The 15253-nt window shown below is 53.4% G+C and overlaps 1 protein-coding gene across 2 annotated transcripts in view; it reads right to left on the bottom strand.

Moving 5' to 3' along the window:
- lnx1 (ligand of numb-protein X 1) overlaps positions 1 to 15253 on the bottom strand; it is a 22676-nt gene extending 7423 nt beyond the window's left edge. Inside the window, exons 1-3 of one of the 2 annotated variants that reach the window (XM_029149218.3) lie at positions 15017 to 15253; positions 12091 to 12583; positions 974 to 1221 (exon numbers count right to left, since the gene is read on the bottom strand). In XM_029149218.3, the coding sequence (XP_029005051.1) occupies positions 974 to 1221; positions 12091 to 12545 (703 nt within the window). In that variant the 5' untranslated portion in view covers positions 12546 to 12583; positions 15017 to 15253. Of the gene's footprint in view, positions 1 to 973; positions 1222 to 8799; positions 8957 to 12090; positions 12584 to 15016 lie in introns of those variants that run through there. The other variant, XM_029149219.3, reaches the window with a different exon arrangement.

Genomic DNA, 15253 nt, shown 5'->3' with positions numbered 1-15253 from the left:
TAATAAACCTAATCAGTGCTCAGTACGTCCACATGCTTGCATAACTGCAGCAGTGATGTAACGCAGCGTGGCCTCCAGTGATCGCGTCCAACGGAGACTCCTGACCGCTCTGCTCAGGAGAAGACGGAGAGGCTCCAGGAGGCTGCGGCGAGGAGGCAGCAGCCGAGCACAGGGCAGCGCTTTTCTGCAGCCCTCCTCCCTCCCTTCCTCCCGCCCTCCGCGGGGCCCGGGGAGACGCGAGGGCTCCTGACAGCCACATTATTCTTTAAAAGCGCCAGCCGCTTCTGAAGCTGACAGCTTGTTCAGCAGTAGTGCCGCTTGTGGTGCTGGCTGCTCAGTCGGCCGGGGCCTAAAATGCTGGTGCAGCGTCATTTGGGGTCCCCACTTCCTGTGCGCTCACGTTGGGAGTCGAGGGGGGGAGGAACACTCGTGACCGCTTCCCAGTTCAACGTCACTGGGCACCAACACTTGCACCGGCTATATTTAAACTACCTCTGCTGTGCCTCCGTTTCTCCTTGACTGCTTAATGTGACTTTCTTTCTGTTTTTCACAGAGAGAGATTTTATGGATTGGTGGGAGAAAAAGCAAGGCAGTCGAGCTAATTGGTTAATAGGATTTCTATCAGAGACGATTAGGGAGAACAAAGACTGTATATATGCGCTGGGTGTGCAGGTGTGAATGTATATGTATGTAGATCACTGGCATACAACTGGAGGCCTATGTAACTGTAACTAGAAAGCTCTCTGTTCTTTATTGATTTTCAGTCTGTCATTGTAGCTAAATGCACACGGCCCCTGTTCTCTGTTCTCTCTCTCTCTTGGCAGAAAACTTCAGGGTGATGTCATGCAGCACTGAGCATAACCAGACGCAGCGCGTGCACACACACACGCACGCACGCACGCACGCACGCACGCACGCACGCACGCACGCACGCACGCACGCACACACACACACACACACACACACCACTCACTCTTCTTGGTGCTGCCGCGGGCGGCGAGGCTGGTGGAGCTGCCCGACTGACTGTTGTCCTCCATGCTGGGGTCGAATGCGGGGTTGACCAGGCCGGGCTCGTCTGACAGGAGGGCCACAGCGGCGGACGCCGGCCCGTCGCCAGGCAGCGTGGCGATGGTGAGTTCCGATGTGCTGTCGGTGCAGTCGCCCTCCTGCGAGCGCCGCTTCCTGTCCGCCGAGAGCCCATAGTGGGAGGCTCCCTTACACCTGCAAACGGGGGGCAAAGACGGCGGTTCGGTTACATTTAATGGTGCGTGTCATGTTTGACTGATGAAGGGCAACACGGATGTTGTGACACATGCTCAAATTGCATAATGAGCTACATGGTGAGGCGGTCATGGCAGACATGGCCTCCTGCAGCCTGCAGCTTTCTGCACACTGTCTGGCTCCTCTTCTGCTCTGGCACTGCCACACACATCACTTATCTGAACGTAACACCTCACAGCCTCTACAACACACAATGGATTTACCAGTGCTCTAAAACTGACACAGTCTGGGACTGTGCAGGAAATGTCACAGTTCCTTCCATAGAGAGCAAATCTACCAGTTGTGGTGGCTGACAGACCTTCAGTGGGACTGCGTCTGTAATCACATGCTGTCGGCTTTTCTCTGAACATCCCTGACTGATGATTGAATGCAATGCAAGAAAATGCTCATTCAAGAGCAGAGAGGGCAGGAAACACGCAACACAACACTGGAATATAAAACTGAAATCTGAATGTCGTCTTTTCACAAAGAACAACAAATTCCTGAGTTCCAGATGTCCTCTTGCTGTCAAGTACACCTCAGCACAGTGTCTCGGGCGGTGTTTATCTCATTTTCGAGACTCGTTAATTGTGTGCGCCACAAAACGCACGCACACACACACACACACACACACACACACACACACACACACACACACACACACACACACACACACACACACACACACACACACTTAGAACGTGCACACCAGTAAAATGCTGCACCGAGGACAGTCGCATGTGAATTGAACTCTTCCACAGAACTGGGTCCTGTGTTTTCCTCCATCTGTGAGCCGTAAAGAGCTTTGAGCTGACGCTTCATCAAAGGCATGAATAACACTGTCTCGTCTCTTGGGGTTGTCTCTGTGGAGCCATCAGCACAAACATTAACTGGGTTTTAATGAGCTGGATCAGACCCAGGCTCTGCTTCAACGGTAGCCCAGAAAAACAAAGGGAGCCCCCCCCCCCCACGATGGGAGTCATAAGAAGGGCTCGGTACCGACTACGTGGAGGATATAAAGGGAAAAGGCACGTCGGTGGCCGTCAATGCAGAGCCACAGAAGAAACAAGCTGCCTGCTGGTGGGACACAGCGTGGGCCAAGGGACCACAGAGGCCTCCTGTGGACACCACATCACTACAGGCGGCATTTTGTCTCAATAAATGAGCTGTCTGAGCAGGTCACACACTCTGTCCATATCTCACAGGCCAAATGATTTAATCCCAAAGCAGGTCTTATATATCTCACTTGTAACCACGAGTCACACTCACAGTTAGATGGAGAATTACACAAAGCCAAAGTATCTATTGATCTCACTCGGAGCTGCCATAAAGTCCACGCGCCTCTGCATGTGTGTACCTGCGTGTGGGCCGCCTGCCACTGGGAGGTATTTGTCTTCATTCCTCTTGGTAAATTGAATGCTATCAAGCATGTCCATGCAGCAACATGGCACTTAACCGAGGGAAGTGGTTGAATGGAGAAATATTTCAATCAACAGTGGGGGGGGGGGGGGGGGCGGGCTCGAGGCGGCACAAGTTCTCCGTGTGTCTCACAATAATCGAACGAGTGGAAGCTGGACGCGGCTCGAATGCATCGCTGGACAGATCGTTTCCGTGCCAATCAAATACCTGCGCACATGCATGTGTGTTTACTGTGTGTGTGTGTGTGTGTGTGTGTGTGTGTGTGCAGGCTTACAGTACAGTAAGCGCTCACACACAGGCGCTGCCTAAAAGGAAATGAAGGCTACATTCCCGTGTCACTGTGGGTAGTGGAAAATGAAAAGCCACAGTCAGTTGAGACGACACATACTGCTGAGAACAGGGGTTCATTGAGTTACGTAAATCTACAGACCACCCAAAATCCTGAAACAGCGTCTGTGCAGGTATTAATGAATGCACAGCCCATGCAGTGGGAGTCGGACCGTTGAAGAGTTTCATTTCTTCAGCTGTAACGTGATTCTAAAGCAAGTAGCTTCAACAGGACGACGGAGCAGCACTCAGCCATTGTTTAGCCTGCTGCTGGTTTATTAAAGGCTTTGTCTCCCATTAATTAAAACTCTCCGTCCTCCAGGGGGTAAGTTGCCTTAAACGCGTCACCGTATCTCAGCCGCTCAGACTTTTAATGTCTGGGCTCTAATGTAAAGGCCACGGTCCGTGGCGTCTGAGGTCACAGGCAGGGAGGCGTGACAGAGGCCCCTTGTCTCCACCGCCAGGGTGGTCCTGGGGGTCCGGAGCCAAGGCAAACGAGGCCAATTAACTCTGCACACGAGAGAAGCGCTAGCAAGAACACCAACATATACATTTCCCTGCATGTTTTTTTTTCTGTCGCCAGCAAACATTCTCTTTTCATTCGATTCATTTCTAGGGGATGATCACTGAGCGGCTGATTAGCTCGTTAGCGCCGCGCTAACCCTCGTCTCGGACGGCGGCGTCTCAGCTATCGCATCATCTCTCTAAACCGAGGGATCCGTGGCCAGATAAGAAGCCAAGACACCGAAACACCCTCTTCCCTCGACCTCCTCCCGCGCGCTTGTTCCCAATTGCCCCGTGTCGCTTTGGGCGACATGGTGGTCGTGACGGCGCTCGCTGGCTGTGACACAAACAGCCTTGTTCTTACGATGCGAAATAAACACCAGCTCACAAGTCATCAAAGCCTGTGAGATTCTCCAATCCTCTTTAGGGGTGAGTGGATTATCCTTCCTAACCCAAATACTCCCTCCGCTCCCTGACTGCCAGGGACAATCATGTTGGACCACACTCCCCTACTAAGCCCAAATTACTAACGCCGAGGTGACAATTCCGGGTCAGGCAGTCAAACGCAGAAAGTGAGATGTGTAACACACTGCAGCAAGTTGTTTGTGTTCAGTTTAAAGCATGTTTTATGCCCAAAGTCATTTAAGTTGTTGCTAGCTAACTAGCTTGACTCAGCTGAGACCCTTCTCTCCCTCCCGCTCCTCTTTTCATCTGAGAGCGGCAGCCGAGCGTGTCCTGATGAGCTCCGACTCCGGCATCCAACTTTCCGATGCTCGCGAAAAACGTACCCAATATGTGAGAGCCTGAGACCAAAGTGAGCCCGGAGGTAGCCCGCCGGTTCCCCGCACTGAGCGCGCGAAGGTGCGAGATGAGCGGAAGGTTTCCTTTGGTGGCAAAGAATGCGAGAACGCCTTAAAAGTGACAGGAGTGTATTCTTGGAGCACTAATGAATGTGGGAATACACAGACGCAGCAATCAACAACTTCCTACAGTACAGTAGTTGCTCTGATCTATTCGTTTGGAGCACAGGAGGATCCTCGCTCATTTCCTGACAGCACGTGATGATGATGATGATGATGATGATGATGATGATGATGATGATGATGATGATGATGATGATGATGTTGATGATGCACTGTTGAAAGGCCCTCGGTTTAAATCCAGCGCCGCTTCCTGTGTGGACTGTATGTTCATCCTTGAATGAAAGTCTGTCACTCTCAGTGGGAAAGCGCCTGTGTCCTGTAGCACACACATGCAGCAGAGCCAAAAAGACTTAACCTGAACCCTTTACTTTGTTTAGATCACTCTATCCACATTCCTTTACTATCCATATTCCTTTAAAATGCACTTAGGCCTCACGCCAAGCACATAAAGTTTGAGGACTATCCAGACCGGTGGAGCATAGCTGCAAACACAGTATATACTGCTTTTATAGTGAGAGTGACATAAAGACAGGGAGAGTGATCCAGTTAATGATTAACTAGAGGAGTGTTAATCAGAGGATGCGCTGGTGTGTTGATTGGATCCGCCTGCTCCGAAGAGTAATCCCATCTGCCGCAGGTGGAGGGGGAGGTGAGACTGCAGCTAGAGAGGACAGAAATATTTGGGGCTAAGCTTGTTATCGAACACAGATCTGCTAAATGTAAGTGGGAGGTGAGGTTCACCGTAGCCGGGTGTGACTTCTCGCCGCTTCCAGTGCAAAGACCAAGAATCCGAGGCGTTCGCTCGTCGCGTCGCAGGTTTCCACCGGCTCGGCGGATCTGTGCTTTTACCAGCTGAGGGGCCGAGACCTTCGGACCGGCGCGGCGCCAGTCCAGTCGGACACAGCCCAAACTCTGACTCATGGCTTTCTCTCCAATCGATGCGCTCGCTCATCGGCTGAGCCCTGACCCCGCGATCGGGCCATTATGCAGCGTTTATTGTGTTTCCACCACGCAGGGCAGCTCGCGCACTGGTTGTCAACGGGAAGGAGGAGCACAGGAAGTACTGGAACTGATTTATTCTGCTCTCGCTGGCTGAGCTCAGCCTCCTAATACACCTTACGTACATTATGTCCCCCTTAACAGTGGCTGCCTTCCAGCCCTGCAGTAAAATACTCCAGTATGTGTACATTCTGTGACTGTAATTCCCTCTACGCTCCGTGATCACAGAGAATCCCCACCAGGCCGCTGTCCCACATTACTCGGCACCTTTTAGCCCATATTTCTCACTCTACGCCACAGTGGCCCTCGGCAGTGTCCTGGTTTCTCTACCTCCACGTGTCGCCGTGCAACCGCCCGACACGCCGCCAACGCCGGTCAACCCAAAGCCCTGGCTGTCAGCGGGGGTGGGGGGTGGGGTGGTGGTTCACGTGAGGGATTAACTCTGGCGTGCTCTCCTTTTTTTTCCTGCTGTCAGTTAGCATCCTGCTGGCTCAGTGCTCTGCAGGCCTCTCCTGCAGATTAGCCCGCCGCGGACGGGGGGGGGGCGGCGGGAGCGCGTCGAGCCTCGCGAGGGCCCTCAGCGGCGGCCGGGCAGACGAGTCAGGGGGTCGGTTCTCACGACACGGCGCTGAGCTGATTTTACGAACGCGCCCGGCGTGCGTCTGTTGAAGTGAGAAAGCCGTGGTTATGAGACAGAACACACGCTGTGCGGCTGTGCTGTGGCGACGCCTGAACAGACACGTCTGAGTGGAAGGCTCTGCTTAAGTAAACGCGGCGACCTGCTACTCACTCCTCCTCGTGAATAAGTCGCTACATACGTAAAACATCTGCTCTTCCAGGAGTGTATTCACCCTAATTACAAGCGTTTGCGGTGCAGACTTGTTGCATTGCATCATGAGATTTGCACTTTTTGCGCGTCCTCGCTCTCTCGCCTGCATCCCTTGTACTTCGTCAAACCAGCCGTCTAATTTTCCCACGATGCACCGCCACGGAAAGAAGTAATTGAACTGATTTAACGTTTTCTCCTGTGCCGCTTGTTCGGCGCGGTAGGAAGTGGGCCGTGAGCCTGATTTCCATCTCTGAGCCGCTGTCCCCCGGGCAGCTTTCTAGCCTGTCACATACAATGAGACAAAGAGCAGCCTCGCCACACAACCGGGATTAATATTTAATCCAAACAAAAGTCTAATTAGCGGAGCGTCCGCCACACTTGGACGACGAGGCCGCGCCGCTTTGCCTTTGACCCGGGTCGGACCTGGCGAAAACAAATGGCGGGTTTTGTTGACATCCAATGAGCGCAGCGCGAGCGGCTAATCCTATTAGGACGCGTCCATGCTGAAGACGTCTGGAGCGCTAGCAGCACGCGGGGCTCCTGGAGATCAAACACCTCATAGATGAGGGCTGAAAGGATGGAAGCTAAGCTAATCATGGTGCTTAATGCATCTCAGCACTGGCCAATAAATGAATATAGATTAATCATTAATGCTCTACAGCGCTGGGCTGTGATTATCGCGGGAGGTCACGGGGACCGGGGGAGGGAATAACCAAGGTCCGACAGTCTCCTGTGACCACGGCGCTGTGCTTGTATTGACTGCTGCTGACAGACCGTATTAAACACATCTACTCCGCCCCGTACACAAGCTCGGCGTGCGCACACTTACGTGTGAGCAGGACGGAGTGCAGCCACTCTCCGTTCCCCCCGGCGGCGCACGGCGCGGAGTGATCACATAAATTGAAAGGCATTAGACGAGAAGGAGCTGATGGAGGGAGACGGGTGACGAGAGACGGGAGGAACGGGAGGAGGGGGGTGGGGGGTGCAGCCGGAGGCCGCCGCCGCCGCTGTCAGCGGCGCGGATGAAGACAAACGGGCGCCACTGGTCTCCAACCAGGCAGAAAAGCACCGCGTCCGTGGTTTGTCCGCTCCCGGTCTCTCCCTCTCTCTCTCTCCCCGTCGTGTCACCATCAGCAAGAAAAAGGGAGAAGCCGCGAGGAGACACGGCGCCTGCATCCGACTGTCAGTGGTTCAGCGTGTCGGAGCGGAGCCCGATCGTTTCGTCCTCCTTCCGCTGATGCAAGCTCAGACCCGGCCGCTGGTGCTGGATGCCGTCGTCGTGGCCAGATGGATGGCCGACCCAGGAAGTGACCTCACACCCTCCTGTCATCTCTCATCTCCCCTCTCCTCTCCACTACTTCATGTCCACCCATTCCTTCAGCACACAATCACACGTGACGCTCTCCGCTACCTTTCCTCCACCCCTTCCCTCCTCTCCCCTCTGGCTGCCATGGCCGTCCAGTGTGGGCTGTGTGTGTGTGTGTGTGTGTGTGTGTGTGTGTGTGTGTGTGTGCAGGAGCCAAAGCCTCACCCGGGGAGGAGAGCGTACAATGAAATGAAGGGATTTGCGAGTCGCCCCATTGTTCCATGTATTCACGCAGCATAATGGGACATTTCCGTCAGGCTGGAGCAGCAGACGAGCTCAGGGATCACAGAGCGCAGGCGTCACATGGAGCTGCTGGATGTGGTCAACATTGACTCCCACACAGAGAGAGTCCCAGAGCCACAACTCAGAATAAGGGAAGCCCAGAACAAACATGTGAGACGTGTAAGAGTGAAAACACAAGAGCAGAGTTTTATAGTCTGCTGTTTGTTGATGGAAGGATGGAACCTGTGCTTCATGCCTTCCTCATATCATCTTCACCCAAGGCTTAAAGAGACACCATCAGGTTATTTCTGATCACTACTCAGAGTTATCCACAAACTAATCAAAAACCGATCAGTCCAACACGTTGATGAGACGATTGTTTCCATGGTTTCAAAATTCAATATACAGCACAACATGCTGTCCACCTGTGTCAACAAAGGAACGGCTGCTGATGAAATATTAATTAATGGGCTGAGCGGTTGTGTTGCTCAGCGGGTTCAGCTCCGTGCGCAACGTGTCCGCGCGGTGACTTTGTTTTCGTTCACCGCGGCGCACGAGAGGAGCCCGCTACGGGTCGGAACCCAGACGACGCGAGGACGGCCCGTGAATCCCTGATGCCGCGGGGGGGGGGGGGGGCAGCCACAGCTGTCCAGACGCCCGGCGAGACGCACGCACGGAGACGCTGCAGCGCCGCTCTCCCCCGACCCGTCCCGGACAGAACAAAAGCCCCCGCCGGCACCGGGGGGGGGGGGGGGGGGGGGGGGGGGGGCGACACCAGCAACGCGCACGGTGAAGTGGGAACATTCGGAACTTTCTCATCAATACGAATGAAGGCGCACGCACACACAAACACACGACAACACGCTCAAAGCTGACTGTTGATGGCTGCTGATGGAGGGGAGCGATGGGGGGGGGGGGGGGTGCAGGTGGAGGCTGAGTGTTGTACTCACAGCTCAGAATAGAGGATGTGCAGGTTGCCCAAATTGTCTGTGTAGTTGGCCGGGCTGAGCCAGGGCAGCACCAGGAGCAACAAAGCCTTCATGCTCAGGAGTCTTTCCTTTCTCCTCCTCTCTGCGCTCAGGCTCCCTCCTCTTATACCCCCCCGCCTCCCCCTCCAATATTCCGAGCCTGGCCGTTGCTGACCCCCGCTCCTCGCCTGCCGTTCCTTCCTCCAGAGGCGCGTGGATCGCCCCCCCCCCCTCTCTCTCTCGCCCCCTTTGTGCTGCCGCTGCCTCAGGCTCGCTGGCCGCTCATCTCAGCTGCAGAGGCAAACGGGCCGGTTGCCAGAGGTTGAAGACGGAGCGGAGCGCGAAGAAGCGGCGGCGGCGGCGGCGGAAGCAGGTGCGGAGTCCCGTTGCGGTGAAGGAGGAAGAGGAGAAAGTAGAAGAAGAAGTGGAAGGAGAGCCATGCAAAGGTGGCACATTTGGAATACAATTTGAGATGTGCAGCCTCTTAATCTGCTCTGGGCACTGGTGAGTTGTAAGAGGATTTGCGCTCGTATGCTCGTGTGTGCATGTCTGCCTCCCTCGGCGTGAGTGTGTGTGTGCGCGCGCGCGTGTGTGTGTGTCAGAGAGAACAGCGCAGGCTGTGACTTATACTGCAGCAGAAACCACTGAGGGGGGGGAGACGGAGCCTACCAACCAGAGGCAGGAGGGGGGGGCTACCTGGTGCCGCTCTGATTGGCTCTGGCCTCCTCACGCGTGGACGCACAAGCACACACTCAGGCTCCCACACGCACGCACAACCTCTGCATTCACCTCCCCCAACGCACACAGAGCGCTGCCGGAGCAGTGGGGGGGGGGGGGGGGGGGGGGGGGGGGGGGGGGGCCGCGCTGCCTCCACACCTTCACCCCCTCCTCCGCCGCGATGGATGAGTCCCTGAGCAGCAGATTGGTCTGATCGCTCAGGAGCAACTGCCTTCATGAGCGTAAAAGAAAAAAAAACACAACCACCACAAACACAAAGACTGAGCTCGACCAAAACACACTGCGAATCAATATGAGTGACGTCAGAGCAGCACAGGTGGAACAAAATGATGCTGCCTGGAACTGAACACGTGCTCAGTTCATCCAGTCCCCAAAGTAAAGAGGCCTGGGCAGAGGTGAGTTAGTGGACAACTACCACTGAAAGGTTAACCTGCTGAGTGCAGTCAAATCGATGTTGTGAGGTTTGTCAGTGACTTATTTCCTTGTCTTTGATCTCTGTCTGTCACTCTGTCAATCATTCCTGTAGTAAAACCTTGACTATGAAACAACAACCTTCATCTATTTTCATTTAAAATGTATTATAATGAAATCACCATTTTGCCTTCCTTCCTTCCTTCCTTCCTTCCTTCCTTCCTTCCTTCCTTCCTTCCTTCCTTCCTTCCTTCCTTCCTTCCTGTGTTTTATCTTTTCTTTCCTGGTTTTCTCTTTCTTCCCCCTTTTTTCTCTTCGTTATCCAATATTCATAGCACTGAGATGTCTGCTCCCCTCAAGTAAGACACTTAGCTGGTGTAAATAAATGGTCTGAATGAATGTCTTTGGTTACGGTCGGAACGTGTGTGTGTGTGTGTCTGTGTGTGTGTGTGTGTGTGTGTGTGTGTGTGTGTGTTTATACTGTACAGGTATGTGTGTGTGTGTGTGTGTTTGTGTGCGTGCATTCGTGTGAGCATGTGTGTGTGTGCGTGTGTGTGTGTGTTTGTTTGTCTGTGTGTGTGTGTGTGTGTGTGTGTGTTTGTTTGTCTGTGTGTGTGTGTGTGTGTGTGTGTGTGTGTGTGTGTGTTAATGCATGCACGTGTGCATGCTGAAGCATGAGTTCCCGTGAACACTGCGCTCAGCAGCAGGACCACAGGGCACGCAGGAAATGGAAATGTAATTGGATTGTGACAGGATGCAGTTTGTGAACAGAAATCAGTCTGCCCCACAGGAGTCGTTTCATACGCTCACACATTAACTCGCGCTCGCAAAACAACGTCAGAACATACACACATAATCTCATCCCATTATCCCAACAGTCAGTTCCTCATACTGATGTAAAGAAGGTTTCATAAAATACACCGCGTATCGCTGCAAAACAAGCATTACACAAACAGAATATACATAATACTGAGTGAAAAATGGAATACACAAAAACCCTTCATGAATATATCAGCAGGAGAAATATGCACTTGCTGCTGTTGATGAAATTCAAAGACATACAGACAGTTGCTGTTACTCAATCGTGCTGATTCTGATCCGATCTGTTTAAGACAGATTTAGTATAGCTTGACTGTTGACAAAGCTTGTCTACTTCATTAATGCCAGTAAGTTAGTTAATAAATTAACTTGCTCAATAAACTAATAAATAACTAATAAACTCACGCGTGTAGGAACGTGTCACTGCAAGAGGAGGCTCTGAGGCTCAATGCAGGACAAAAGGACAAAGTTACAAAGAAACACCAGTGGTCGGATTTGATCCCAGTGGCAACAGATGTGCCCAGAATTGCAACTTCTCCATCTAAAGGCCAAAAAAAAGGTCACGAATGATTAGATGCGTATGAAATCAGCCCTTAGCAGATGGTGTGGCAGTCTCAGTCATTACGGCCTCTCATCCACTGCCAGCTTGTGAGCAATGGCAGTAAATAGTGTAGTCAGCACCAACATGGCCAGGGATGGACATGCACAAGAAATCAGAGGCCTTGACTGCTTTTATCACGGGCTCATTCCCACCAGAGATTTTAACATACAGCTCTGGAGCTGGAGAGCTGGAGCCTTCAGGGAGTCACACCTCGCTATGACGCTCACGCTACATGAAGCCGAGATGAGCCCGGCTCATCGGTGGCGGAGGAGCAGAAGGCCGAGAACTTTTCAGAAGTTTCCTGCAACGTGAGATTTCTATGAAATGCAAATGAGGCGGGACCACTGCGCGCGATGGGATGCGCTAATTATCCCGGCGACCGGTGGGCTGCGGGAGTGTTAATGAGCATTAACGAAAACAGAGCCAGGCTGAGAGAGACCAAACCGCTGCCTTTTAATGATGGGCACACAGAGGAGCTGGGCCTGGTTTAGATGAAAGCCTGTTTGGAGGCAGATCCCTGCCCTTCGGGACGGGAGCTGGGGCGTAATAACAACAGGCGGCGCAGGGCGGGACGCTTAGAATGTGTGTTTACTGCAGGTCACTGTCGTTTCACCAGGCAGCGAGAGAGGAAAGAAAAATAAGGAATCTTTGCTGCATTTGCTTACTCATTTAATAACATACACACACGTAATCTTCTCATGTACCTGCTCTTGATGTGGTCCTCCAGCTCGCCGCGGCCCAGCACCTCGGAGCAGTGGTCGCTGAAGGGGCAGGCCACGCTCAGCTTGTCCAGCAGCTTGTGCACCAGCAGGCTGGGCTTCCGGCAGCTCTGCAGCATGAGGGCGGCGCGGCACACGGGGCAGAAGTCGCTCTCCAGCAGGAAGCTGGTGAGGCACTCCTGGCAGTAGGTGTGTCCGCAGGGCGTGTCCAGGGGCCGGATGAGCGGCTGCAGGCAGATGTGGCACATCAGGTCGTCGTCCACCTCCTGCTGGTAGATGTACTCGTGGTTCTCCTCCAGCTGGTGGCTGTGGCCGCAGGCCTTGCAGAGGTTGGGGGGGGGCGACAGCAGGGCGTATTCGGACGGGGAGAGGGGCGGCGCCGACGGCTCGGCCATCGCCGCGGCGCCGACGGGCTCGTCGAGCTCCTCCAAGGCACTCATGTGGAGCGGAGGTCATGTGCGGCGGCACAAGGGGAGGACTATGCAAAGAAATATAGAAATATAGTGTAAGGCCAAAATACTGGGTAAAAATACAAAATACTGCCGACTTTATTTCTCCTTCATACTACGGCCGCCTCCGACTCCCGGATGCTGGAGCATCACAAGACTTTTCGTGTCTTTCTTTCCTTTTGTTTCTGCCTCGCAGGTTCGCTCTGTGCTCAGCGTAGCGAACGCGCCAGCGCTCACGTCATGGCCGAACGGGCCGGGCCGCGCGGCGCCGCGCGAGCACATGGACGCGAACAGATGGGCTCAGTCAGACCCGCGTCACCCTGGCAACGGCCGCGCTGCTGGCGTGGCGCTAGCTTTGTTCCCGGAGCCCGCGATTACAGTTTGGCTGCTCGGAGAGACACTAGATAGTTGACGACGACAACAACAGCAACGCAACTTGAGTTCGCAAAGGAGAAGCGGGTTCTGGCTCGGTTTTAATTGGACGCCGCTCCGCTCTGCAAATAGCAGAAGCCCAGACTTTGATGTGCTTCCCATTATGCTAATGCATACAAACGTGGTCCCACACGTGTAGGAGTGGATCCTGATGAGTAACCAGACTCCCTCTGTTTAAATAACCAGTATGACGAGGGTGCAGAGCGTGTTGCGTCGGCGTCTTTTATTCGTGTCTGGGAGGAGGGAGGCTAATAAGACGAGGCAGAGGCTTAACAACGGACCACTTTCCCACCGAGAGCTCGCGTAACGCCGCTGATTCATCGCCCGCCGCGGCACCTGCTGGCCTGATCTACGGAGCGGAGCACTTGTAGTGAAAAAGATGTGTAGAGAGGGAGGAAAAGAAGGCGAAGACGCGATATCAGCAGGAAAGAAGGGCACTCAGAGTTAAAAATCATGAAAAGGAAGGTCCTTCTGATCCCGCCCGGTCGGCGCAGTCTCCTCGAGGCCTCGCTCTCCTGAGGAGGAGGGACGACCTCCGCAGCGACCTCGCGCCCGAAGGGGAGGCGCGTTAAAGTCGACGGCCGCGTTCACAATGACGCCTCGCACGCATGTAGCTACAAGCAGAGACTCGCAGGCCCGCATGCCTCTGCGCACCCACACACACCCACCCAGGCCTCAGGGCCACCGCCGCTCCGCTGGGGAACAATGATGATGATCGCGTCTCTTCAGTTTGATCATGAACGTCTCCCAAGCAAACAGACACTCTTCGCGCTTCTTGACAGCGCGGAGAGTTGCTCTGTCCGCGCGTCAGATGCTAATAGACCGGTTGGTTCACTAGCTTGACTTGAGTTAATAATGACACAGGCTTGTGCTGACTCAGCCTCCTTTTCTCGGCGAGCGAGAGTGAAAGACAACCCTGTGTTCACTGTGACTGCTTCTGACGCCCAGACGGTGGAAACCCCATCGTACCTGCACCAGTCAAACAAACACACCCTCAGCCGGCTCAGATAAAACCAGGCCTTCCACATAACAGCCTACACACGTCTGTTAATCATTGCGGACTTTCGTTTCGGCGCTGGGCAAATTGCTGATCTCTGTAGTCGTCGCAGGTGTGGTCTCACACCTTGTCACGATCCTGAACTGCTCGCTGTTTAAACCTCCACCCAGAGACAGGAAACTCAGGCGACAGGGTTAATCGTCAACATCCCCAGCCATCGTTAGATCATAAAGGAACCTGAAATAGCCCAGAGTCTCAGGACGGCTGATACCGGATTAGTCGTTTTTTGAAAGAGCTCAACAAACATGAAGCAACCTGGAGTTAAAAGCGCAACGTGTGTTTGTCAGACATCATTCCAACGTTGGCCGCTGTGTTCAGGCATGTCCCACAAACCCTGTGGATTCCAGAAACATTTCCTTCGTAACCATAGAGTGGAAAACAACAGAGGCCCAGAGCAGAGTCTGTACATGACACGTCTATTTATCACGCCTGAAACGCCTAAAGAGCACTAATACTTGAATTACAGTGTTGAGCGTGTTAATTTATCATATCTCATTTCAGCCCTTTTAAAAGATAAATGAAGCATAAAGTAAAAAAAAACAATGTATTAAGGATTCAGGCTTTAGTCAATCTAACAAACACAACATTACATAATATAATATACCTGTGTAGTACCACTACCACTATAATCCTGTCCTCCCACTAACCTCCACAGTACATGAATCCTGTAGTATCGCTGTGTTTGAGTCAGACAGATGTTGCGTTTTTTAAACAGCTGATTTAACCAACATTCACTGTGCACAACACCAGCACCCACAAATAATCAGGTCCGTGCATAGAACACGAGGAGGACTGTTAACACGTTAACGTGGGGACGTACCAACAGCACTCACACTGGAGCTGAATGCAAACGAAGGCCATGCAAATGACAGACTGGCAACAGGCGCCGCAGCTGTGTTTTACACCATCAGGTCCCAGTTCACCACAAATCAAATGAATCAACGGATTTGTCAACGTCGGAAAGTGTACTCACGCGGCTTCATGGTCGACGTTCGCTTTCAGCAGCGCTGTTCAGGTGGAGCCCTGCGCAGGGCGTAACAGTAAACCGCTCAGGGAGGCCGAGGTAAATGAGGACTTTGTCCCGCTGGCCGGGCCGGCCCATTGGCTGCCCACCTTCAGGTGGGGAAACTGTATCCGGCCGCCGCTCCGGGAGGAATTCCTGTGTGCGAGCTCACGACCAGCTCACCCCTGGCGGGCCAAGGTGATGGGG

The sequence above is a fragment of the Betta splendens genome, chromosome 4 (assembly GCF_900634795.4).
Source record: "Betta splendens chromosome 4, fBetSpl5.4, whole genome shotgun sequence".
Lineage (NCBI taxonomy): Eukaryota > Metazoa > Chordata > Actinopteri > Anabantiformes > Osphronemidae > Betta > Betta splendens.
This window is presented reverse-complemented; position numbering and strand designations above follow the sequence as displayed.